Raw genomic sequence first — 26,155 nt, 5'->3', positions numbered from 1 at the left:
ATTGTGCTGTGAAATAAAGACACTTTTGTTGTGAAAAACAGATCAATCTGCAGAAAAGGTATTTTGCAGGTTGACAAATGTGAACTAATGTCCTGCTACAACTGAATAATCTCTGACAGAGACATAAACTTTCAATAAAGGCATTCAAACTGAAATAAAAAATAGGTCTCAACTTCTACCTAGAAAAACTTCCTGTAAAGTCTTTTTTTTCTCTAAACAACAAAAAAATAGATTTTAAGGTCCCACAAGAAATGACTGAATTTTCTGCAGGAACAGATGGTTATGAGAGGAGTCCCTGAAAAAGGGTGGAAGTATGCACTACAGAACAACATATAGAAAGTAGACATACCGCAAAAAAGTAGTTTAAGCTAACAATTATCTTTCTGTATTCAAGCTAGTTTGACTACACACAATTATAAAAGTGAAAATTAAAGCTAAAATGTGAAAAAATATACAGTTTTCCTGAATTTTATGTTTATTAGATGTATATCATACATAAATTATTTTATAGATAGTAAGAACTTCAAAAGTAACTTACTACAGATAGTGAAGACTTCATCTATAGATAGGTGAACTTCAAAATATTAACTTACCATGCATGGGTTTGCTTAAACACAACTTGTAATGCAGCATTCTGCTGCCAAAAGTTAAAATGCTTCAGATAGCAAATACAAAATAGAATGCTCTTCATGTAATTTTATAGTAAATATTATAGGAGATAGGTTGAGTGAGAAGGAAAAGAATTTTCCACCTGAGGATTAGAGTGATTAGTGAGTGATTAAGAATTATCCAACTCAGTAGCTTAAATGGTAAGGAAGTAAGCATATTGGAACTGTATTAACAAAAAAAAATTGTTTGTATGTTATTTATGTAAATGACACAGCAAATGTAAGAAGAGCTCCCTAGGGAAGAAAAAACAAATGGAATATTGGTCTTCCAAGTCCATCCCTGAGCTGTATAGCAAAAATTCACAAAGAACATAACGTGGTATCATGTTATGTAAAATCAGTAATTTCCGGTGAGATAACCTGGTCTATGATATTCCAATCTACTCCTATACGGCAAGCACAGTGAAATGCAGCAGTGGTTACCTGTCTCTCTTCCTAGATTACAACAGTTGAAGAGCACCGTTTTAGTTATTTTAGGGTTGGAAATCCCACATTTGGAAGCACACACAGCAGTGTAAGAACTATGAAAAATAATTCCCTGGAGCATTGCAAAGCACTGACACTTGTGTATGGAGAAATGTCATGGTCAAGAATCCAGTTTTAATAGCCACTGATGAATAAAAGGATCATGTGCAGATAGACAACAGCATCATGCCCTTTGAGCACAGAGACAGGCTGACGACTCCAAACACCTTGTTGCAGCGCTATAGCGGAGTGTCAGCATTCACTGCTGCCTTGAGATGGCTGCAGCATCCACTTCCTGCAGAAGCAAAGTGCCAAGTGCTATGGGCATGGAGCAGTGCCATTGTTTTGGCAACAGTCAACACACCCTTGAATTGCTTTGTAACAACTTGGATTCCCACGAGCTGCTCTTTGCACTTCTGTTGTTGTTGCAAAGAGCAGACAGATCATCAGCTACCCACAAAAGAGCGAGGACAGGGTGGACTTCTGCAGCCTTCCTGCATACCTGCCGCAAGTCTGGATCACTTCTCCACATAAAAACTATGCATTTGTAATGGTTCTTCCACTAGTACTTATCATGACTAATAAACTAAACTAATCAATAGCTTGTGCAAAATCCATAGTGTTAAAACTGCACAGTATCTTTACAATCTAATAAACTCACTGGAAATACCGGCTTTCATGAAAAAAAAAAAAAAGAATGGAAGATTTCATAAAGCACTTGCATGGTAAGAAATAAAAGCTAAGTATGTGGCACTGCAATGTGGCAACCGAATTCAAAATTTGACTAAAATTATTTTATAGATATGAGAGAATACATTTTAGGAGCTTTTTCCTTTTACAATAACAACATACCTACATTATTTAAGTGACCAAGAAACAGTTACAATTCTTTATTAGTGTTCACACTTGTAGTTTTAACTTTAAATAGAATGGAAATGATTTCTAATATCCGTACTGTAAAAAATAGGGCTTTATATGAAACAGAGACATAATCTTATAAATAAGGTTTAAAATTACGATTATTCATTACATTTATGTGCTGTTTCAACTGTACAACTTATAATAATTCCCTGAAAGGCTTCACTTTGTTGAAGCATGATCAACTATTATTATTAACTACAAACAGAACAGATTTTTTTGATGCAGTAATAAATGATTAAATATTTTCTATCCTTAAAAGAAAGGTACAGAAGTAATATTTTGCACTACCACAATTTTATACATGCTGTTCTGAATGAATCATAAAAAACTAATGAATAATGACAATGACTTTAAATGGCAGTACACAGACAAAGAAGACTAACACATCTTCTGAACATCGGCAATTTAAGTTTGCATAATACCCCTCCCAAGGAAAAAATATCAATAAGGTCACAAATATAATATTTCTTTAACTAATGTCTTCTTTTATGCAGTCTTTAATACTTCCCCAGGGAATTTCATGAATTATGGGAGTGGATATCATCTTATAAGAAATTACTGCTTGCACAATAAACCTTTATGAGCCCATCTAGTTGATAGAAAGGCAAATTCATTCCACAGAAACATAGTCTTTCTTCAAAAGTTATCATCGGCACAGAAAATTACAGAAATTACAGCAAAGATCTTAGGTATTCAATACCAACTTTTAAGCTCTTTGTGCCCCAGGATGAAATGTAGTATTCAAGGAAACACGTGCTCAAGGAGAATAAGGCATTTCAGAATGGAGAGAGACATTCTTCTGAGCACAGAATTGCTTGGAGACAGACAAAAGGAGGTATAGACATGTATTTGGCTCCTGTCTTCCACAGGATGTGGGTACAGAATTCAAGGAAGCAGGTTATTCTCCCCACCCCTTAGGAAGGAGACCTGCTCAATTTCTGAGATAAACCATCTCCCTCCTGCTTCCAAGGAGACTTAAATGACTACTGATACACTAAGCTGAATGGCACCTACACTAAACCAAATAGGATCACTTTTCTTCCTTTCCGTGTAGCTGAGCTACTGTCCCAGAAAGAAATAAAAGATTCATTGGAAAGGAAAGACTAACTGAATTATTCAGAATAGCTCCTATGGAATTCCTGGTTTGGAAAGAGTTCTGATGCATCTTTCCAAAACTCTTTACCTTAGCAGTTAGCAGGCTGAAGTGGAAAAAAAAAAAAAAAAAAAAAAGTTGTCTGGGAACAGAGTATATCTTGCAAGCTAGATAGTAATAGTGAAAAAAGTATTTTCATAGTAATTTAATGTAATTAATATAAACCACCTAAATCTGATCAAAACTACAGAAATCCGAAATTAACATCCATTGAGCCAGGATTTCATAGTATGAAGTTAAACCAGCCACTTTTAATATAATGTGGAGTTTGTAATTGCTAGAAAACATAATTAAATCATACTGTATTTGCATTAAGGTAAAAAAGCAGTAGTGACATGAATAAAGGTAGAGGAATTGGACCACAGAATATGATCGTCTTACCAGTGAACACATCTTTAATTCAGAGTATGGGAGACTTCCAGAACATTAACTGCATTGACTGAAAGGAAAACTTGACTAAGGGATGTACCTTGAATGCTGTTTGGCAACATCTTCTCATATGTTGAAAATAAGTAAACTGAACCTGATACCAACTTTATGCTACATCTGGTAGATGAACAGATGATGGCTACTGCTGATAAATATAGTGGAAAACTGTCATTTGGAATGTTTATTAACTGATCACTTTTAAGATTCTAACTTTTAATATAGTGCTCTCCCAATACTGTATCTTGAAATTCGTTCACACTATTATTTTTAAAAATAAACTGGTTCTTGTTTGTGAAAGCTCTTCAAGAAGGAAAAACTTATCTACTGCTCAAGTAAAGTAGTGAAACTATCAAGGAGCACAATAATTAACTGAAAAAAAAAAGAATATTTCTGTTAGCTTGAATTAGAATCATATATGTATTACTTGTAGATAAAGCTACAATACTGTTTTCCACACAGAAATAATATTTTCTAGACCAGCCTCTTTGATTTTGAAGGGTTGCACTATCAAATGATAAAACTGAGGAAATCCAAAACATAATTGCTTTTCTCGGTATTAAAATATTTTTCAAATTGAGTTTTACCATAATTTGAATTATTTTCATTAAGAAATGACAGTTGTAAGGGCAAGGATAATGAAACAAACAACAAGTATGTTCACATTATCTGAACAAGGTAGCTGCACGGGATAGGTATGGAAACTAAAAATAAATTAAGGACAAATTCATTCAACACATGCAAATCAAATTCTGGAAAAGAAGATCACTCATGAATGCTTATTGAACCAACTGAAGTTATCACATCTCCATCCTAATCATGTGCTTCTAATTAACAGAAAAAAATTGAACCATCTCAACAATAGCATGAGGTAAAAATGAAAAATGGGAAACAATTCTTTAAGCTCATTTTAATTAAATGGAGATGAAATAACTGCATTCTTCTGTGTATGTTCAACCATTCTTTTATTTCTTTTAATAAAATCTTTTCATGTCTTTTTTTTTTTTTTTTTTTTTTTTTTTTTTTTTTTTTTAATATAAGCCCACTCATTTCTGCTTTTTAATCAGAACAAAGAGAGAGCAAAGAACAAGTGATTTCTGGACTCTGGAGGAGATGAAAATGCAGATCAAATAATCCCTCACAGGCATTATGCATTTGAAGTCTGACAAATTTAAACTTTATACCTACACTTACTGAAACACCACAGCACACACAAAAATAAAAATCAAACGGCAGATTAGTTGTTGCACTGGCCCAATTACTGAAAGACTAAGCCAAAGCGTGACTCGGATAGTAATTTCAGAAAGCCAGTACAGATTTAGACATAAATTTAAAATACACAGGCTAAGTATAGATAGACCAGCTATATCTAAAAAGTGGCATTAAAAATCATTTAATAAGCTGCTGAGCCGTCTTTAGTTTCACAGACATTAACAGTAAGTCAAATGAACACGGCACTAAATAATGGTCACCTACATTACTAAGAAAAAATAAGTAAGGGTTCTGAGCAAATGTTTAAAATAACAAATAGAATATTGTGGAAAATCAATAGCATGGAAGGAAAACAATTTCATTTTGCTGCAACCTACATAATGGAAAGCATTTCTAATGATACGTTATTTAAGATTCTTCTTAAGCAACAGTAATCACAGCCTTCTGACTTTTAATCAAAATAAAAAATATTCTGCTGCATATTCCATTTTGTCCCTACTTAATTTTCTTATTTATTTTTAACCTGAGAACCACTTTTAGTTAATGACGTTTCCAACAAAAGAGAACAAGTTTATTGTTGTTTAAAAAAAACTCGTATTCTTTTTTCATAATGCTACATCTCTTCCTACTATAAATTGTTCCATTCTGAACTACAAGACCTCAGTATAAAATTTACCCATGAATAGTCCCTTTGGGTCTTACCTGACCCAAAGAGGAGGAGGGAACAAGGTTTCCCATATTCTTCATACAGATGATGCTATCACATAGCTGCACCTTCAATGCAACTGATGAAGGGATTGAAACTCCAGTGGGGTTCTGAGCCCTGTACACCTAAGAGCTTGCTCACAAAGCACTATGTATGCAGTGGGACTTCTACCTGGTAGCCTGTTGCTCCCTTATTTAGTGTATCTGCTACAGAGCTCCAGAGCATTGTGTCCACCAGCGTGCAATAGACTATGAGTATCCAGCAAGTAACAAATGTCCTGTGCTTCTGTGGCAGATAGGATTTTTGACAAATACATCTCCAACCAGCCATCGGGGTGCTCAGAAATCTTGGACGAATGCTTAAACTCCCCAAACACACATGAAAAGAACAAAAAACATAACAAAACCAAAAACAAACAAACAAACAAAAACCAAAGAGGTGCTTCTTACAACTAAAATTACTAAACTTGGTTGTTGTCCTGATTCAGAATTTTTCTATTATATTTATCTATCAAATTCCGAACATAAATAAAACAAGCACATATTATGACCAACCACATAATACTGAATAAAGTCTTGAAGATCCCTGAAAATATGACTCGTAAAATAATACTGGATAAGCATATTCTGATTTATTATCCTAAGCGTTTCATAAAAGTAAACAATGTTTCTGAAGAGTTTATTTGCCACCTTGGCTGCATTTTGAAACCCTAGTTTTTGCAGGATAGGTTTAGTACTGAAAATTTTGTTTCTGCCTTTAAGGAAACTGGTAGTTCTCTTCAATAATCTTCCATTATAATCTGTGATAACAATAATTAATTTCTGTGAAGATTTTGAAGGTTAAAAAGCGAATGGGATAAGTATCTTTTCCCAACTTGCACAACAGTATGTGTAACCTAGACTGTGTGTAAGTTTAAGGCACTAGCAAAACAGATTAGATTACAGCTATTTCCTGATTTTAGATTCTCGACATCAGCTTTCTATCCAGCTTTCTAAACTTATCACAATGAAACCTTCATACTGTAAGACATTTCTACATATATGTGCTCTCTGAAATGTATTTTCTGAATTCCTAATTACTATCGTTGTAAACACACCTTAAAAACAAATAACATCAAGGATAGAAAAGAAGGAAAAATAGGAATTAAAAAAGATCACAATTCTGTTTAAGCTTGCTTAGGTCAAGTCAAGCCCCCAAAAGAGTGAAAAATACATCAATGACACAATAACACTGTAAAATTTTGCGAACATGTTTTGAGCTTGCTGTGGTTGGTGGAATGTTTTTTAAGATAAATGAAAACACCAAAGAGAAACACCATTTGCATCTCCAATAATAGCATTCATTAGAATTGTGCTAAATATGATGTATGTTAAGTGGCACAGAGTTTATCTACAAATGTTACACAAAGCAAAGTGGAAATTATCAATATTACAAATTAAAATTTGTTCTTTATACCCTACAAAGTGGTCTACCATCATTTTTATGTCTTGTATTTCAGGCATAGCACTGTAGCAGGGATATACTGTGATATTTTGAGAGAAAAATAGGTGAAGACTATGTACACTTACATATTCTGTTTGATACACACTGAGAATAAGCAGTTTCAGGGCAGAGCCAAACTGGTAAAAAAAAAAATATATATATATATGTGTGTGTGTGTGCATATATGAAGAGGAAAGCTACCAACAGACATAAAGTATCAGAATAGCATCTTCCATATTTTGGAGAAAGCATTCTGGGTAATTGATAATAATTTGATATGCAGAACTCCAGTTTTAATCCCTTTAACATCTGATATATCAGTGGATTTTTCTGAAACTCACTGTAAATATACCTTAACTTTTGTGTTGTCTGGCAAATATCTGTACATTTCAGAGAGTATATAAGCTCCATAGATTTCTTTTTGCCATGATTCAGTGTTACCATATGAATTGTGCTCCTCACGTTGTGAAAAATCATTATCAATCTATATTCAGAGCTCTAAACCATACAAACCAAACAATGTAGCACTTAGTTTTACCCAAATGAACAGAACACCTTTGAATTAGATAAGCAATAACCTCCATTCAGAAAAACTGTAGCCTTTTTTCTAATTGTAGGGATCATTTCTGCTATTAAGCACTACATACACTTGATCTGCCAGCATTCCAAATTATCAAAATTACAATAGTGAGGAAAAAGTACTTTCCTTACCTGTGTATACAATTTTTAGATTCGAGATATGCCATACCAGAAGCAGCATCTAATGAAAATTTCACTAACTGTTTCGTCTTCAGTTCATCCTTCTTTTTTCTTAAAAAGGACAGGAAATCACCTCCTAGAAAAACAGACAGATGAACAGTGAGACTTGACAGATAGAATACTCAAATTTATCTCTTATTACTATAATGAGACCAAACAAAATGCAGCTATCAGCTCTTTTCCTCAATCCATCAGTTTGAGGCTAGCCTAAGAAAAAGGACAAATTCACCTGCCAGGATGCAGTTTTCCTTATTTCCTTTAAATACAAAGCACTTAGGAGTGAAAACTGCACACAGCACAACAAACAAAAGCTGTGTTTTTGTTATACTCAAGATCTTTACCAGTGTAACATTAACTATAGACATCTATTAAAATTTGTTGACAAAAACAATTGATCATTTGTGATAAATATAGTTCTCAAATCACAGAACGATTGCTGTCGGACTTTAATAAAACTGTAAATAAAATGATTGATTCCTGTTAGGTACAAGAAATTAATGAAGAGCAGAGGAGAGACTAGTTCAATTGTAAGGCACCTACAAAGATGATGAAGTCCAACTGCCTGACCACTTCATGGCTAACCAAAAAGCATATTCATGAGGGCATTGTCCAAATGCCTCTTGAACACTGACAGGCATGGGTCATCGACCACCTCCCTAGGAAGCCTGTTCTAGTGTTTGACTACCCTCATGGTAAAGACATTTTTCCTAACGTCCTAATCAATTTTTAATTGATCATCTGCAGTGATGCTTCTCAAACTACTCTGAAGCCACTGAAGGGGTAACAAAGTGTTTTATTTCTTGGGCAATGTTAACTGCCTATTTGTTGCTGGCAATTAGAGGCAAACTAATGTTACTGTGACTTCACAAGTCTACCATTTTTGAGGATCTAATTTGCTGCTGTCTTGTCTGGGGAGGGGAAGCTGTCAGCAGGAAGGATTCCTGAAAGGGAATCTGTATTTGCAAGAAAAAGTTACTGAAAACCTGATTTAAGAGAAAGGTAAGTAGTGGAGGCATTATATAAACACTGCAAAGTCATGCTCAGATTGACATATTTCTATTAGAGATTTATTCTAAAATATACTTCATTGTTCCAGACAAAGCCTAAAAGTCATAGTGGAGCTTTACATGTCACAGTATTTATTTGCTAATACGTAGCTGGCTGTTGCTCTAGTCTTCATTTCTTTTCACATTGGACTGAATTGACTACAGCAATTCTCTCCTGCAAGTAATGCACTGTGACACAATTTCATAAACTGCCTTTCTTAGCAATGAATGTAAAAAGATTTATATTAAAAAGTTTCACATGGAATTTTCTTTGGAAGCCATTTATATTTCATACTGTAAGAAATAAGAGATTGTTAAAGAAAAGAGTCTACTGTTACAAAGCCTAACTCCAAAAGGTTGGACTAGATGATCTTAGAGGTCTTTTCCAACCTAAATTATTCTAGAGATTCTATGATTCTAAGGCCTTTCAAATATTAACTTGCAGCAACAATAAAATGACTTAGTACCTTAACTATCAAGTGCAATACCCTTCACTTACTCATTTGCCCTGGGATCAGCTTTCTTTTAGTACGAAGGATCTGAAGATGATGGCTTGTTGTCTTAATGAAAACTCTCAGAAAACAAACACCGGACAAACTATAGATAGAAAACACTGCTTCCGTTTTGCTTGTGAACACAGTAACACTATAGGAAAGCCGAAAACACTATTTTCACACAAACACAGAATGGTTGAGGCTGGCAGGGACCTCTGGATGTCACCTGGTCCAAGCCCCCTGCTCAGGCAGGGCCACCCGGAGCAGGGTGCCTAGCACCATGTCCAGGGGGCTTTTGGAGATCCCCAAGGAGGAAGACCCCACAGCCTCCGTGGGCAGCCTGTGCCAGTGCTCAGTCACCTGCACAGCAAAGCAGCACTCCTGGTGTTCAGAGGGTGTCCACCACTCCTCCCAGTTTTGTATCACCTGCAAGTGTGCTGAGGGTGCGCTCTGCCCCATCATCCAGCTCATTAATGAAGGTGTTAAACAGCACTGACCCCTGGGGTACACCTCTAGTTACTGGCCTTCAATTTTCTTACTACCCCAATTCCAATTAAACATGTGAATAATGCTACCTGATACATTCTTTCTTCAGTGTCAAATTTCGGGTAATTTTAAAAAAGGAACGCGTATAACAGCTAAACTCAGTCCGTTTAAAGCATATACAGTCTATTACAAATTTTCAAGAGTAATAAAAGGTTCATACAATTCGCATAATCCCAAACCATGGGTCATCTAAGTATTTAAAAACTGACTGCCAGAACACTTTGTTAATGCACAAGGATGATAGCAAAGGTGAGCAATCTTTTTTACACTGCTCATGTTGGGCCAACCAGCACGCCTCATGTGAGTAAGCAAATATTGCATCCTGATAGCACTACCAGTGCTGCTGGCACACATGGAGCCCGCGTTGTCCCTTCCTCAGAGGCTGGATAATCCACAGATGGCAAGTGAATAGCTGACTGGATGCCCTTGGCTCTTTAGAGTCAATTGGATTTAGCCAATTTCAAATGACCTCTGTTTTATAAAAGATCATTTCATATATTACACCTCCACTGTCTGAAAGGATCCATCTTAGAATACTGAATTTTAAATTCTAATGAAATCTTAAAAGAACAGAATACTACTGCAAACTGAAGTGAGCAACAATCACCCTTTCTTTAATCTTAGAGGTTACTGACATAGTCTGCTAGCTAGCAAAAAGTAGATATTGCCAGAGATAGCAAAGATAAAAACTCCACTGAAGCATCTGTCATTTCTTGCATGTGCACACAGAAATATTCTGGTTATAGAAGACACCTAAAATCATTTTTAAGCAATTTCCTTCTGCTCCCTGAACACCAAACACATACAACCAAGCAATATTACCTTCAGAGCTGATGAAAATTATTTTGTTTATATACTGAGCAGTCACTGCTCTGTACATAGGAATCATTTTTAATTAGCAAGCATGATTATATGCCTTTATGAATGTGAAATTTTTCCAGTCTTGACAACTTGTGGCATTACTTCAATGAAACAGTACATCAAGGATCCTTACAGAAAAAGTACACAAGGCTACCCTAAAAACAATTACCCTCAATCAAACAATATTCCTATTTTGAAAACTGAGAATTTCCAACATCTTGCTGCAGGAAGAACTGAGAAGACAGATAAGCTCTGTTCAATATACTAAAAGAAAAGATGCCTTTGCACACAGCCATATTAAAAATGAAGAAACAAATCCTAAATAGGAAAGGTCTATTTATAAGAAGTGCTAGAACAACATCAATGTAAGTCTGAATATTATTTGTAAATAATCAAAGGAGTGAGGTTAAAATCTTTACAGCAAGAATAGAATTCTTTTTCCAAGAAAAACTGTTATTGCTAAACTCCCTTCCTTGAAAATAAATATTAACGTTGTTAAATACTGGTGAAAACCAAAACCATTAGTTATCCCTTAGTTCTAATAGGCTTACAAATAGAAACAGAATCCACCAAGATGCAAGATTATATATGCTCTGATACATGGCAATGATTTTGAGAATTTTCATTCTTACATGTTTTGTTCTGTTTTTTTTTTTTTTTTCTGGACCTTCCTTGGCACTTGGAAATTCACAGGTAAAGAGAATGAAGATATAGAGGTATGGAAAGAATCATGGGCAAAAGTAGAAGCCGCAAGAAAAGTAAGCATTCTTCCAGATACATCACTCTCAACAGAACTTGAATAACAACAAATCATCCAGTTAAAGTCATTTTAAAAAAGACGTAACATCCTTTGGAACAAAACTCTCCAATCAAACTTATCACATTGTAATTGAAAATTTCTGTACAAATTAGCTGCATAATAATTAACAGAGCATTCAGTATGAAAGATGACTGACTAAAAATCTGCACTGAAAAGACAACTACTACTGATTCTAGTCACTAGTGTTCTTTTAAGACAAGTAATTACTTAATTTATAATGACTTTTACTACCTCTTTTTCTTCTTCTTACTGATTCCTGCTGTGAGGGCTCAGAATGCTTGTTTGCCAACGCATCTCAGCAAAAATATTTATCATGTGACAGAATGTGCAACAAATCAAGTGCCAAAGATTGGCTGGCGTAGCCTGCTGTGCATCTAGACATGCAAGAACATCCCACGAAATGGCAGGACACATCATGTATTTATTCCCAATCTTTTTTGCATTCCCATCACATAAGTGCACATCCTCCACATGCTGGAGGATGTTTGAATTTTGTTCACATGAGACACATACCCCCTCAGGGACCTGTAAGGACCAGGCTCCAGGCCATTAAAGCAGTAACTGCCTTGCAAGACTCTTCCCCCGTGCTGGGGGACCGATAAAGAGAAGGGAAGCAAAGACGATCCTTGTAACTCATCCTCCTGAAGTGGATTCAGCTGACAAGCCTCAGGATGCTCTATCTCACATCCTTAATGTGAGATCCTAGCTTTGACACAGAATTCCCTTTAATAAACAACCCCAAGCTTCCATGAAATACCAAGGATAAAACAGCAGCTCTGCCACATAGAAGCTCTTCCTTCAACATCACTGTAAAGCCCAGACATTAGTATATCAATTTTTTTCTTTACATAAGAATATCATTAAGAAACAATTTATCTTTCTTGATTTGACACACAGGACACAGAGACTACTTAAACCAAAACTCTCTTTGTCCAACAAGAATGTAAACTCAACTTAACTGGGGTTCAGATCAAATGGCCAAAGCATGGGAAAAAAACAAACAAACAAACAACAAAAAAAACAACAGTGGCAAAAACATAATCAAAACACGGGAGATGAAAGATTAAATACGTAAAATAATTATTTTAAAGATCACTTCTCCTCAAAATTCATACAAATCCCTTGTAGAAAGGAGTTATCACTCTCCACAATCAACAGTAAGAACTTCATCAAATAACAAGTGACAATGAGGTTAAAAAGTTAACCATCTCCATTCCAAAGTTTAGCAATAACACAGGTTATAAATTCATTTCTAATACACTCAGGCAATCAGACTAAGATCCGAATTTTCATGTTTGAACAGGACTGAAAGGTGCTTAGTTTCTTGTATCAGAATGTGTTAAAGGGCAGAGTATGAGCATGTAACTTCCCATGCTATGAATGTATATTTATGCCATCAGCAAGTGATTAAGACTTGCTGATCTTCAATATTTGGCATGTACTGTATGAATCTGTAGAGTTTTGAACAAAATCAGCATAGTATACCTCAAGCTGTATACAGTATATTTTATGCCTATCATGAAAACCCACTTTTAATAAAATTATCCCAATCTGTCTACAGTCACAATAGTGAAAAACGTCAGGAAGGGTATGTTTTTGTTACTAGTTCTGTTTTCTGGTATCTGCCCTTGAACAGATGTGATGAAATTATCTTTTAAATATTCTGTTCAATACTGATTTGAAAGTGCTCTTAGCTGCAGACACAATAGAAAGTGATATGCATCTCATCCTGTACAAGATATATTATGTTGTTTTAGGTTAAATCTGATAATCCTCATCATTGTTACACCACTGTCTGTCCTTTAACTAACTAGTAAATTCTGAATTGTACAGTCTACTGTTACCAATGTTCCAGCTACTCATCTTCACGGGCAAGCATCCCCACGAATACCTTCAAAGCTGAGCAAAGAGGATTTCACTACAAACCCTCCAGTGTAGCTATGTAATATCTTTATGCACTTCTTAAAACAAATTTTAATATAAAATACCCTAATTTACTATTTGCAGCACATACTGTCAGAACATAATCTCCGATATAATAACTGTTGACTAAATTGAAATTAACAGACCAATTAGACTATCAAACAACTGAAACAAAACTAGATGGCTACATAATAGTAAGCAATGCTTTCTCCTACATGCATAATTTCCATTGTATTCTACACAGTTACCTGTTATTCCAGTTAATGGCACACAACACTACCATGAAATGAAGTCTGTTCCAACTACTGTAAGCGCTACTGATATAATTAGACCATTACAGCATTACCACCAAGCAGAAATCAACTATCAGTTTGGGGTTTATAGGGGAATAAATAACAGGACTGGAGTGTCTGCCTAATATGACAGAATTATTTTATTAAGTAAATGACAATATGTAGTACATAAGCAGGGAGCATTATGATTATACTAGGGCAGCCTGCTATAATTGGATTCCTCAGAAACAGCCTTTCATGTGTGAATGTGAAATATTTCTCATTATATGCAGAAATTTTAAGAGAATGAAAATGCCACATATCAACATCTCCTGCAGTTGGCCATACCTTATAGCATAAACTTTATGTTGTAGTTTATATAGTATTTTATGGCAATATAACAGTTCAATTAACAGGGCATGTAAAAGTAAGTTGCAATTCTGAAAAGAGAAAAAACTTATTTGTGATCAATGAGAAGAAACCAGAACCCAAGAAACAGCAATGAAATACATTAAATCTATTTACAAAATCTTTAGCTGTGGCAACCTCTGACTTCAATGGCATTTAAGATTTATTCTAAGTACATAATTTAGTGTTTTCCTTAGTTGGTGCCCCAAAGGGCACCTACTTACTTGTTTCTAGGCACTCTTGGCATTCTTCTCATAACCCATATTGATACTGAACATCATTAAAATAAAGTTTTGAAATTATGTTGGAAAATCTGCCACTTTACTCATTTATATCAAAATCTAGATATAAGTAATGTATATATTATATTTATGTACAGTATTACATAGATCTAATAATGCTACTAACAATAATTAAAGCAGTATTCTTACATATAGTAACATAGAAGAAACTATTAAGAATATTATTAAATTATGTATGTTATTATTTACGCGTAAGGTTTAACAGAGCGGGATTTTCCTTTGTTAAATAGTCTTATTTAGTAGCAGTTTGTTTAAACAGTCCACTGATATTTTGCAGACAAACACACGGTAATCATACAAACACAGCGTGCTTCTGGCCATATCACTGAACAGTCACCTAACACAGACGAGCTCCATGACTCAATATTCATAACTGTTTTATAAGCTATAATAATACTATTGAAATGTTTTATGCGCACCTGTGTTTATAAATTTGAGGATTCATATCATCAGCCTTCTATCTAAAGAATGCACACTTTCTTTATTGTCCATGTGCATTATCAAAAAAACACACTTAAACACTGCTATTTAAAACTATGAATTTTGAATATCAAACGTATCTGTAGCAATTCTAACACAATTTTTGAAGGAATTAGCAGCAATTTGACAAACTATTAAAAATGTGTTTAGACATGAAGTACTCACTTTCCTTAAAACAGTGTACCTTCAATTTTCAACTAATTGATCATTTGTGTGTAATGAAGTATTTTCACCCACACCTCCCTTTTATTTTTTTAATGTAACTGAGTAACAGAAATTGTAAATAAACCTGATTTTTTTTAACTACCTGAAGAATAGCATTGCAAAATCCAGTTAAAACTTCATTTTTCCTGTTAAGCAAACCAAATAAAAGTTGCTGCAATCATGCACTAGTTTTACAAAAGTAACATTAACATTGGTAGCAATGAAGTATGAATGGAAATGCACGTACGTGAAAGCAAAAATGCAAGAAGAGATCAAGAGTTAAAAGAATGGCATGCATTGACAGACAAGGACACCATAAGAAGCAATACAGAAGTAAACATGGAGATGTTGCTTGCACCAGAACCTCAGTGCAGATAACTTGTTAGCAGAAGATCTGTGATGAGACCACAATGCAGACGATTCATTAGTACAAAATCTGCACTCAGATAAAATGAAGATGACAAAAAAGGTTACAACACATTATTTCCATTTAACAGGATGATGGACTATTGCTGTAATATTCTCAAAATGAGGAAAATATTAACAATGACTAGCAACCTTGCCTTTGATTTCAGGTGGATCAAATAACTGGAGTGTGAAGCCAATGACCGTGCCACAGTAACTACATATTCCAAAAGCTCTCCTTATTCCCTAAATCAGCCTGTCACCACCTTCCAAGAGGAAGCCAGAAATCACAGCAAGGTATCAATAGACAGCATTCCTTGTCCCCTGTGCTGCATGAAATAATCCTACTCAGACTACCTGGACACTACGGTTTGGTGTTGTGGCAACAAGGATACAGGACTACGAGTGGAGGTACATGCAACATGCTTCAGAAACTAACCAAAAGGAAAATCATCTTCCCCCAGGAAGTCTTCCATTCAGTAACTGGACTATGCTTACAAAACAATAAACAATATCCTTGAAGAGGATTCTAAATTAGAAAGCAGTGAGAAACCACAAGAAACAGAACATACATGAAGAACAATTTTATAAAGAAAAACAAGGAACATTTTTTTTCTAAATGAAAATACATTAAAATAATAAACATTCTTAAAAGTCGTTCTAGGTAAAACAAAAAGTAATAGTGTGAAGATATACTAACAAAACTGAAAAGACAAGATGCAGAGAGAATTTCTTGCAGCTATCAAAACACTGAGTTTTTATGTTTAGTTGACCTGAGATTTCAAACAGATTGTCTATTTCTCTTGTCTACTTGTTAAATGGATGAAATTTTCATTTATTTTTGTACAGCCTTGAAACAAAATAGAGAATCATCAAAGCCTAAAATACTTGAAAAGATAAAAATCAAACTCTAGTCTCAAATGTTGCAATAAAAGATGACTGTATAGTGGGACTTTGGTCTTATTTAATCAGACAGATGAGCTCTGAGCTGAAAGGAATCTTTAATGACCACCATTTAATTGCCCGGCAAAGATCTTTGACTGTTCTCCCTGTACTCTTAGTATCTATACAGCTGGAAACCACGCAGGAAGTAGGAGGAAGGCAGAGCCACATATGAATGTACAAGGCTAATAAAAGGAGAAAGGAGGAAGAAGAAATGGGGTCTCTATGTGTGCATGTGTGTCTGTGTGTTGCAAGAAAGCTGGATGAAGCTGGACATACACAGAGAAAAGGAAGTTGTGTGTGTGTGTATGTTCTGGTTCGCAGGGTGACGTGCCCAACAAAAGTGAAGGTGGCAGAGGCAGAAGCAAGACAGGTTGCAGAGGAGTAGAGACAAATAAAAACAAGCCAGAAGCTTAATGGATTGCAAGAGGAAAGGATAAAGTTAGAGAGAGGGAGAAAAAAGAAAAAGAGATAGAGGTCATATTTGCATGAAGAATATCTGCAGGGTAGACAAAAGATGAGTTTAGCAACAACTAGGTATTCAGCCAACTAGCTTATTTGACTAAAGTGTATTTTCCAGAGAAAAAAACAGGACTTGAATGGAAAAAAAAAGCCAGTCACTATCACTGTTAAAAATCTGCACCTTATCTGCAATTCGAATTTCTCTAGAATTTGACCGACTATTTTTTCTGTTGTATTGATTCTTGACACACTGCACAGAAAAGATTCAGGATGTGACTGCAAGACAGGACACAGAACTGAAGTTTGCTGGCAAGAGGCTGCTACTAAGGATCCACAATACAACAATGAGCCAGATAGTAAACATTTAAGGGGTCCCTAAACAGAAGCAATTGGAAAAAAATAGAACGATCTCTATACAGATCTCACTGCTTCCAGAAACACAAAATGGACAAAAAATATACAAAGCAGAAAACACAGCAGCTGAGTCACATAACATGAAAGTTAGCAGTATTTTCAGCCTCAATCAGTATTCCAGGCCTATGAACGTAATAAGCTGCACATCAGAGAGAGCTGGGCTAACCTTTATCCTCAGGAAAGCTATAGTGTACACGTACTTTGGTTACTCTTACATACAGTCAGGCCTCATTCATTCAAATGATAGTTTATTTAGACAGTCCAACTAGCAGAAGAGCTCAGGTCATCTGAATATTATTCACCACATCAACAAATAAATTATATATACCTCAGTTTCAGCACTGACACTTTGGTTCCAAACTGGCCTGTTAGCTTCAGTGCAGCTAACAACAGGAATGCCTGGAGCTGGCTGTGATTTGGTGCTATACCCTAAAATACCACTACATACAGAAAATATGAGAAATTCCTCAAAAGTCGGGTTAGTTTAGTAGGTTGTATCAGCTTCACCTCAGCACCAGCTATACTGATTTGTAGGCATTTCTCCACCTTATGCCATATAGCCCTCATTTCCAACAAAGGCCAAAAAGAGGACCTGCTAGGCCAGGCAGAACACCGGGCTTTATGTGCAAATGCCTCTGACCTAACGTGCCCCATGGAAGTAAAAGTGCTGTAACATAGAGAAAAGAGCAACGGAGTCACCTTAATTTCAGAAGAGTAAACCAAGATGGACCACAGCCAACTGCAGACAGGACAGCATGAACAGGGTACAGAGGTAACCCCAAAGCCTGGGTTAGTAGTAATGGCTTATCAGATCCTGTTACAGGCATTACAGAAATGGCTCTGCTGGCTCCCAGGCACGTTCAGAAAGAGCATCGCTGAAATCATGCAGTGCTGCACCTGAGCTAATAAAACCTGTCACCTCAGAATTGTTTCTGCATCAATGGCATGCGTAATTTGCATCCCAAATGATTCATTCCAAATCTGAACAGGTTACCTTATCCACTTGCAAAGATGGATGTTATGACCTTGCTGAACTTCACCTTGAGAGCTAGTTATGTATGTCTAGATATAAGCTGAACAAACACAGTTGAAACCTGAAGTTAATGACTAATTCAGACAACCTTCTCATACTATCAGATTACTGAATGTTTTTATATCTCAACTTTTTTCCAGCTGCAAGCGTTCAGTGGATCTACTCTAATATAAGTAAGCACGAGCCTAAATAAAATAAGCAACACGAACTCTGTATGCAATTAAGTTGTGGGGTTACTCTGAACCATGTATCTGCTATCAGATAGTAATTCTTTGGATGTATCAGGAAAGCAAGCTACTGTCCCAGAGAAATGTTTGCAATGCACTTAGTACTGGAGTGAAAAGCATCCAGAAATGCCCTCTGGAGGAGGGGAAGCAGAGTAATCCCACATCACACTAAAAGCAGATCACTGATACAATAGATTAAACAAGGCCTACATCTGTAGGACAGACTTGGAGAATAGAAACAACTCCTGCAAAATTGTTCAGAACTCTGTGAGGTTAGGATCTGCTGCAGAGAGGAAATCTAGTTATTAAAGTCTGTATCATAATATGTATGCAAGGGGAAGCTAAATTAACACTCAACAGACAAGCCAGATTCTTAAATTGTCTTTTTTTGAATGCCTGACTTTGGGGGGAGAAAAAAAAAAGCTTTAAAATACATCTGGGAATGTAATTTTAACTCTGTCAATTATAAAAATGTTTAACTATATAGAAGCTTGAAACAGAATGCAAGCTATAAGCTGGTGATTAAACAGAACAACAGCTAAAAGGAAAAATGTGACCACAAGTTTCCTTCTACCACCTTGAATCAACAGCTGGAACTTACAAAAATGTTTGCCATCTGCTGTCAATTGAGTATATCCTTTCAGAGAGAGAGATGGTGCAGGTGTGATGATGGTGCTTATCTTAACAGCCTGCACAGACTCTCTTTGCTGAGCCTTTGAAGGTTCTGTAAGATAAACTGTTGAAATATTTGCATGAAGTGTCAACTGTACCACAAGATTATACAACTATCTCCAAATCCCTCACTGTATAACAAACATGCACAAACAAACATTCACAAACATGCAAAGTTCTTACCTCTAAAATAAATTCTTTTCTTAGGGCAAACTAAAATACAAGCCAACTGAAATGAACATAAAGTAGGAGAAGAAAGAATTCTGTGACCTGGTATTGTTTTTTGCATCTTACAAATTACATTTGATTTTGATTTGGTTTTCCCCTAAACACAGGAAGAGAAAAAACATTCGCAGTTTAAAGGGAGTTTTGCAATTCGATTTTGATTGTGTGATATATTAAGAGCAAAAAAAAACAGAGTTAAGTGATCCTGACTGTTCTGGTGAATTGAAATCCCTTATTATCAAAGCAAAAATACCATAAGATTCATGATGAGCAAGAGGAAAGTTGGGACCAGGATAATAATACTAAAGAAGGGTAAAAGGGAAAGGTATTCTAGTTTCTTCTTTTCACGTATTTTCCAATGAAAAGATGCTGGGTTCACTTGGAAAGGAGGAAAGAAGAGGAAGCATATTTTTCAATCCCTTCATTATTTTCATTCATCATTTCCTTTATCATTTTCATGGTAATCCTTTTTATACCCCAGCAAAATCCTGGATTTCTTTGTCTCAGGTTGTATGTCTGGACTCTAGCCAGTTTACAGATAATACCAGCAGTATTCCAAGCAGTCTCTCTGATCATCATGTAAATTTGCTAAAAATGAGCTGTTATGAAAACTCCTTATGCCCTATGTGGCCTTTCACTGACTCTGGCAAATTGTTCTTTTCCTCTTCTGAATATCAAAGCAGCTCCTCATTATTACTACTCTTTCTGTAGTTTTAAGGTCAACAATGCAGGATAAAGAACACAACGAAAAAACAACAAAACCAAAACCACTGTGAAAACAGACACAGAGAAAAGAAAAAAGAATAAATAAACCTGTGAAATAGGACTAAAATGTTCAATTTTATAGATTGATGTGGCATCTCAGAGAATTTATGTGCTTTTTATATAATAGTATAAATCATGTTTTTACATAAAATTCTGCTGCTCCTCATATTGGAAACCATTTCTGACGAAGCCTTATCTACATTAGGAAATTCTTGCAATGAAGGCAAGAAGTGTAGAGAGTGTTTATGTAGAGTCTCAAATATGCAGCAACTCTCCCTGAACAATTATAAGACCAGCATCCCACCTTTACAGCATTACTTTTCATTCAGATGAAGTCGTCAGTCAAATACATATGAAAGTACAAACTTGAGGCTCAATATTAATATCAAGTGTTTGGCAAATCGCAACATATGGGATTTCTTCTCCTGTAATTCATTAGCAACTCTCATTTTACCTCACCTTTTTTTCTTAGGCTAAACAGAGCACTTAAAATAAATCACTGAAGATTACTACAAAATTACTGTATTAAATTATTTAATACTGTAGTATTTGAATTTTTAGCTCAGAAAATATCAGAAAAAATCCAACTTGGCATCAAACCTTATTAAGCTTACTTATCTGACATTTCATTATACAGTTGTAAGAAAAAAAAAAAGAAAGAACATTGCAAAGAAAGTATCTTTCAGTAATCTGTACGATTACCAGTTTCTCATAATACTAGGTTCTAATAGTCACTCTAACCACAATTTTTGAAAGTTTGAAAACTTTGGAGGTATGCAGCAACTTGAGAGTTGCACTCAGCTTTTTCTGGAGCCAATCTACTTCATTTCCATTCCTTCAATGCAGAATTTAAAATTCATTGCCTGATATTGCAATTACAGTAAGATTTATTTCACTGTATTGTAAAATAATACATAAGTTTTAGACATGGAGTTCTCATTAGCTATATTCTAACACAGCATTTGAAACCTGCCCTTGGACAGTGGAGACTTAGAAGAAGAAACTTGCTTTCAAAATACTGTGTTTGTGTTTTTCTGGGGGTAACCGCAATGGAGTCAGAATCAGTAGGGACAGACTTTGCTCACTGTATTGTCTCCATATAAAGTTTGATGTCATAAATCAAGCTTACAGGCCCCTTATCTGCCTGCTGTTAAAAAACAGTCCTCTGCTGCATGCATCCCATTCACTGTGCATGTGCTATGCAGACGATCAGCAAACTGTCAAAAAATTAGATTTGTGTGGCTTACTATGCCAAGAAGTCTACAAAAAAATACACTGATTCTGGATCCCATACCATGTGCTTCTCTGGGTGAAGACATCACAGGCCAAGGGACCTGAGTCTTTGTGTCTAGAAGGCAGCACATCTGCCTTAATGCATAAGCGCAGAGGACTTGCTGGGCATGCACACATGCATTGACCAAGCACATCCTAAAGCGACAGCCCTAATGGAATGTGAAGAGCAGAAGCTAGCAATAGGAAATCAAAAATCATGAGCAAAGGTATGCACATAACAAAAGAGAAATGAAAATCCAACTTCCATTAGGAACACAACATACCAATGCATGAGTATTGCTCTACTCAAATTTTCTTTATAAGTCTTAATATGTTCAGTCTGATAATTCATAAGTCATCGAGAAAGAGTCAAAACCACCAAACAAGGAGAAATCTCTAAAACAAGATTTCCATTAATGTGACGTTGTAATGCAAACATCATGTCCTAACAGGGTTTTCCCAGTTGTCCACTAAAAAAAAAAAAATCACAGAAAAAAAAAAATACATTACTGTAAAATTTAGGTTAGTTTTTATTACGTGATAGTCTAAAAGCCACATAGCAACTTCAGCATTGTGCTTTTGAATTGATCTGGACAGCTCTTTGTTTTTTTCAGTTAATATTTCAATGTCATTTAGGTAGAAAAGTATAAATTAATTATTTGCAATTGTTTTAAATGTTATTACAACTTTATCCATTATGCAGTCACAAATCAACATTTTAAAACCATCCGCTTTGCTAAATTGCTTTTTCACAGCAGCTACCTAGCATAATTTAGGCCTGTAAATTACAATTTTTCTATAGATCTCTGTACAAATATATAAAATGTTTATAAGAAAAAATCTCAAGGTTGCAGTGACTCTATTTCAATAGTCCAAGTTTTTATCAATTAGAAGAATAGCTAACAGAGAGCAATAATAAATTTAAGTTATATAATAAATAAATACTTTCCTACACAAGCTAGAAGCACATACCTCCCAAATAATGCTCTTCAGAATACTGATCAGGGGTTTCTGTCAGTAGGTAACCACCACAACCTACTGAGATTTTCATCTGTGGTATGTGTGTCTAATGGAATAAGAAACCAATTGCAGAATATCCTCTTTTGTTTTCAGGGAAACTATTATGATTCTTTACTTCTAGATTGGTGCCAGCTGCTTATCCAGAATACAGGAAAACACATCTCTTTTAAAAATACTCCAGTATTTTTCACCTATATTAAAATGCATGTTGCTCAATATAGGTTGTTTAAAGTGTAAAAAGGAATCTTGTGATGGTGAGGTTGAATATTTTATTAACACATACATGTTTTACAATTGTCTAAAATATTTGTTATGTTCTCTGAGTCTTCAGAAAAAAACTGTCTTTTATCAGATTATTGGACTCTGTCAATTTCATAGAATCACAGAATCATTAAGGTTGGAAAAGACCTCCAAGATCACCTGGTCCAACCATCCCCCTACCACCAATGTCACCCACTAAACCATGTCCCTAAGCACCATGTCCAGCCTTTCCTTGAACACCCAGAGGGACGGTGACTCCACCACCTCCCTGGGCAATCCGTTCCAATACCTGACCACTCTTTCTGAGAAGTGATGCATAGTTTTTAATTCAGTTTACATTTTTGACAGAGTAGCATCTTTTTACATAAGTTTCAAAATATTTTTTTAATACTTGAATAAATTAAGATACTTAATTGAAATCTGAATCTGAAATGAAAACCAGAATTAGCTGCTACTGAGCAGCTACCAAGCCACACCGCACTAGTCTCAAAAGACACAGTAAGTATACAGCATATATGTATTTGGGATACAGAAAAAGAGGAAACATTAAACAGAACACAAGAAAATTAACACAGAGGAGATTCCCTGCTTAATGGAGCTGTTTCTAATGTTTTTCCTCAGGGAAAAAAAAATTGTCTGACATTTATGAATTACCAGACTTCTCAGCCAGACATTTACAGAATACAACTCTAACCTAAAACATGCCATTTTTAATTATTAAAAAGCATGCCAGAAAAACAGCTTAAACACCTTAAAGCACGTTTAAGACAAAATGCAGACAAAGCAGATACCGAGAAAGGTGGGTGTTAGGCACAACTTAAGCCTACCAGCATTCTGTCCTTCAAAGCTTTACATACCAAGTCAAAGCACTGATAATAATTCTTATTTTTTGTTATGCCAAACTTGCCATTAGAAAACAGAGAACTAACATCAGAATATCTTTTCTAAAGTAATTTTTTTTTTTTTGTCTTTCCTCTGCCAACTTGTTCAGAATTGGCATCCTTATCTCCTCTAGCTGATTTGGTCACTCTGATGGTATGGTAGCCAAGTTTTAGCTCTCAGAAGAATATGGGAAAGTGTGATGACTTGAAGACAGTACAGCATTTCTGAGGGCAGGCAAGTGTGGAAGCTAGCCAGAGGGCTTACAGACCAGCAAAACAGGATGGAAATTAAGATTTTTTTTTGCAGTTTCAAAGCCAGGAGACAGAAGAATTTCTGCATAGACTTGGACTGCAAAGTAGGCATGGGAATCAGAGACTAATTCCTTCTCTAATGGTATTAGTATGTTTCAACAACTTGTCCTAGACTCTGAAAACCCTGAAACAAAATGGTGATGGTGTTAAAAGATCAGGATTTATATTTATCAGCAGAGATGTCTGGAAAAGCTGATTACCAAACTACATCTTAAAACCCAGAACACTGCTATTAGTTTCCATTTGAATAATATTAATACAAATACAAATACAATGATCTAATATAATCTCTAATATAATAAATTGAATAAAGGCATAAAAATCCAATAGGTAATAGACTGAATTCATGCTCTTGTACTGAATCCAGAGCTTGAGTTACAAACAATCTAAGTCTTCATGAAGGAAATGGTTCTTAAAACACCCTACAATATACTTTTGAAGACAAATTCAGTGATACATAAAACACAGTGTTGCATATTAAGCAGTACTAGAGGCCACCACATTTTCCAGCTGAGAGAATCAAAATTTGCCCAAATGCCAACTTTTCATCCCAACAGTTTGAGATTCTCTTCAGTCACTGGTGAATAACTTGAACACAACATTCCAAAAATAAATCAAGACCAATCCATGGACTCAACAATTTATATTGGAAAGAAAAATCTCTTATATTAACAAATCTCTTATATTATCCAAATCTGAGTTATTAAATTGAACATTACACAGTCATGAAGTTTCTTCAAATGCAAGCATCATAACATTCACTGTATAACCTTATTGTTAAAGGAAGTACTATGTTATATCTTGTCAAAAGAAAAATGAAGATATGCACGAGATATCTGGTAGCAAATTCTGTTGCCTTGAGTGGCTACAGAAAAACTCACAACAGATTTATGGAGCTCATTCTACTCGTAAGCTAGCAAATGCTAGAAGCAAATCTCCAAAGATTTATAAGGCAAGTGACTTTTTAGGCCAGTCATAAGAATGCAGATAAAGACGAAGAAAACAATGTATTTTACATTATAGAAGCAGTACATATGAACATAGGCTGTGAAAAAAGGAAAAATAAAATTACCTGGAACAAGTTCCATAACAATATAAATAGGTTGTCGTTGTGTGCAAACTCCTATAAGTTTTACAATATTAGGATGATCATACTGTTTGAGTATTCTGCAAAACATACAGTAAGTTTACTATATTAATAAACTTTATTGTACAAACCAATTAAATAGGAAAATATCTTATACCCTTAATGTTATTTTAATGGAACATGACATTACCATTATCATTAAAAAAAATCAATGTCACAGATCAATCATCCTTCTGTTTGAGGGCATTCTTACTCACTAGAAGATCAAGATTGAACTAGATTATTCTTACTGTAGTTTTACCATTTGCCTACAGAACATTTGTCTACATAACTGAAAAATGGCCTGACAGGTTTGTAGGTTCTCAAGAACCCTTGCAATTAAATAGCATTTCACTGGTGGACCAGAAAGAGAGTTACATCAAAAAAGGATGCACAGTATTTCTCTACACTTTGATGCTGCACTTTTCAAATGCCATTTGAAAATGCCACCCATTTCAATTTTACTCCAAGAGGTTAATTGATACAGTAAGTTTTAAAAGAATATAAAGACAACAGTTTTAATGTTGGGAATTAAATTTACATCTTCTTACGTGATACTTTAATAAGAACATTTGCAGCCTAAAACAGCATGCTATGATTTATACATGAAATGAAGGGCTAGGAATAATTCTAGAGAGACTTTACAATTTTAAAATGATTATTTTATGATTTAATAACTTAAAACACTCCCTCTCTTTCCTGTTTTTCCTAGGAATAAGAGTGAAATACTAACCTACCTGGTACAAACAAATTTACTGGAAAAATAATAATTTTTTTCCCCAGTATAACACTAGCAGTGGTAGGCTGCTCAATAAATGAAAAATCTCAGAGGTTGCTAAGTTATGAGAGGTTCAAAAATATGCAACGGATATAGTAATAGATATATATTGATCATACTAGCTTGGGGGTAAGAGTGGCTTCATAGCCACAACAGAGCAAATTAATTTAAACAATTATGAAATTATCACAATACACCCCTCTACCCTGAGG

The 26,155-nt window shown here is 35.1% G+C and overlaps 1 protein-coding gene across 7 annotated transcripts in view; it reads right to left on the bottom strand.

Annotated features, from left to right (window-relative positions):
• FER (FER tyrosine kinase) overlaps positions 1-26,155 on the bottom strand; it is a 201,388-nt gene that overhangs the window by 44,849 nt on the left and 130,384 nt on the right. For 6 of the 7 annotated variants that reach the window (XM_040540453.1, XM_040540449.1, XM_040540452.1 and 3 more), the window contains 2 exons: positions 25,112-25,206; positions 7,745-7,868 (listed from right to left, as the gene is read on the bottom strand). In XM_040540453.1, coding sequence (XP_040396387.1) covers positions 7,745-7,868; positions 25,112-25,206 — 219 coding nt within the window. Of the gene's footprint in view, positions 1-7,744; positions 7,869-22,551; positions 22,632-25,111; positions 25,207-26,155 lie in introns of those variants that run through there. The other variant, XM_040540455.1, reaches the window with a different exon arrangement.

Source organism: Cygnus olor, chromosome Z (genome assembly GCF_009769625.2).
Source record: "Cygnus olor isolate bCygOlo1 chromosome Z, bCygOlo1.pri.v2, whole genome shotgun sequence".
NCBI lineage: Eukaryota > Metazoa > Chordata > Aves > Anseriformes > Anatidae > Cygnus > Cygnus olor.
The sequence above is the reverse complement of the archived record's forward strand: the minus strand, read 5'-3'. Positions and strand labels throughout refer to the sequence as shown.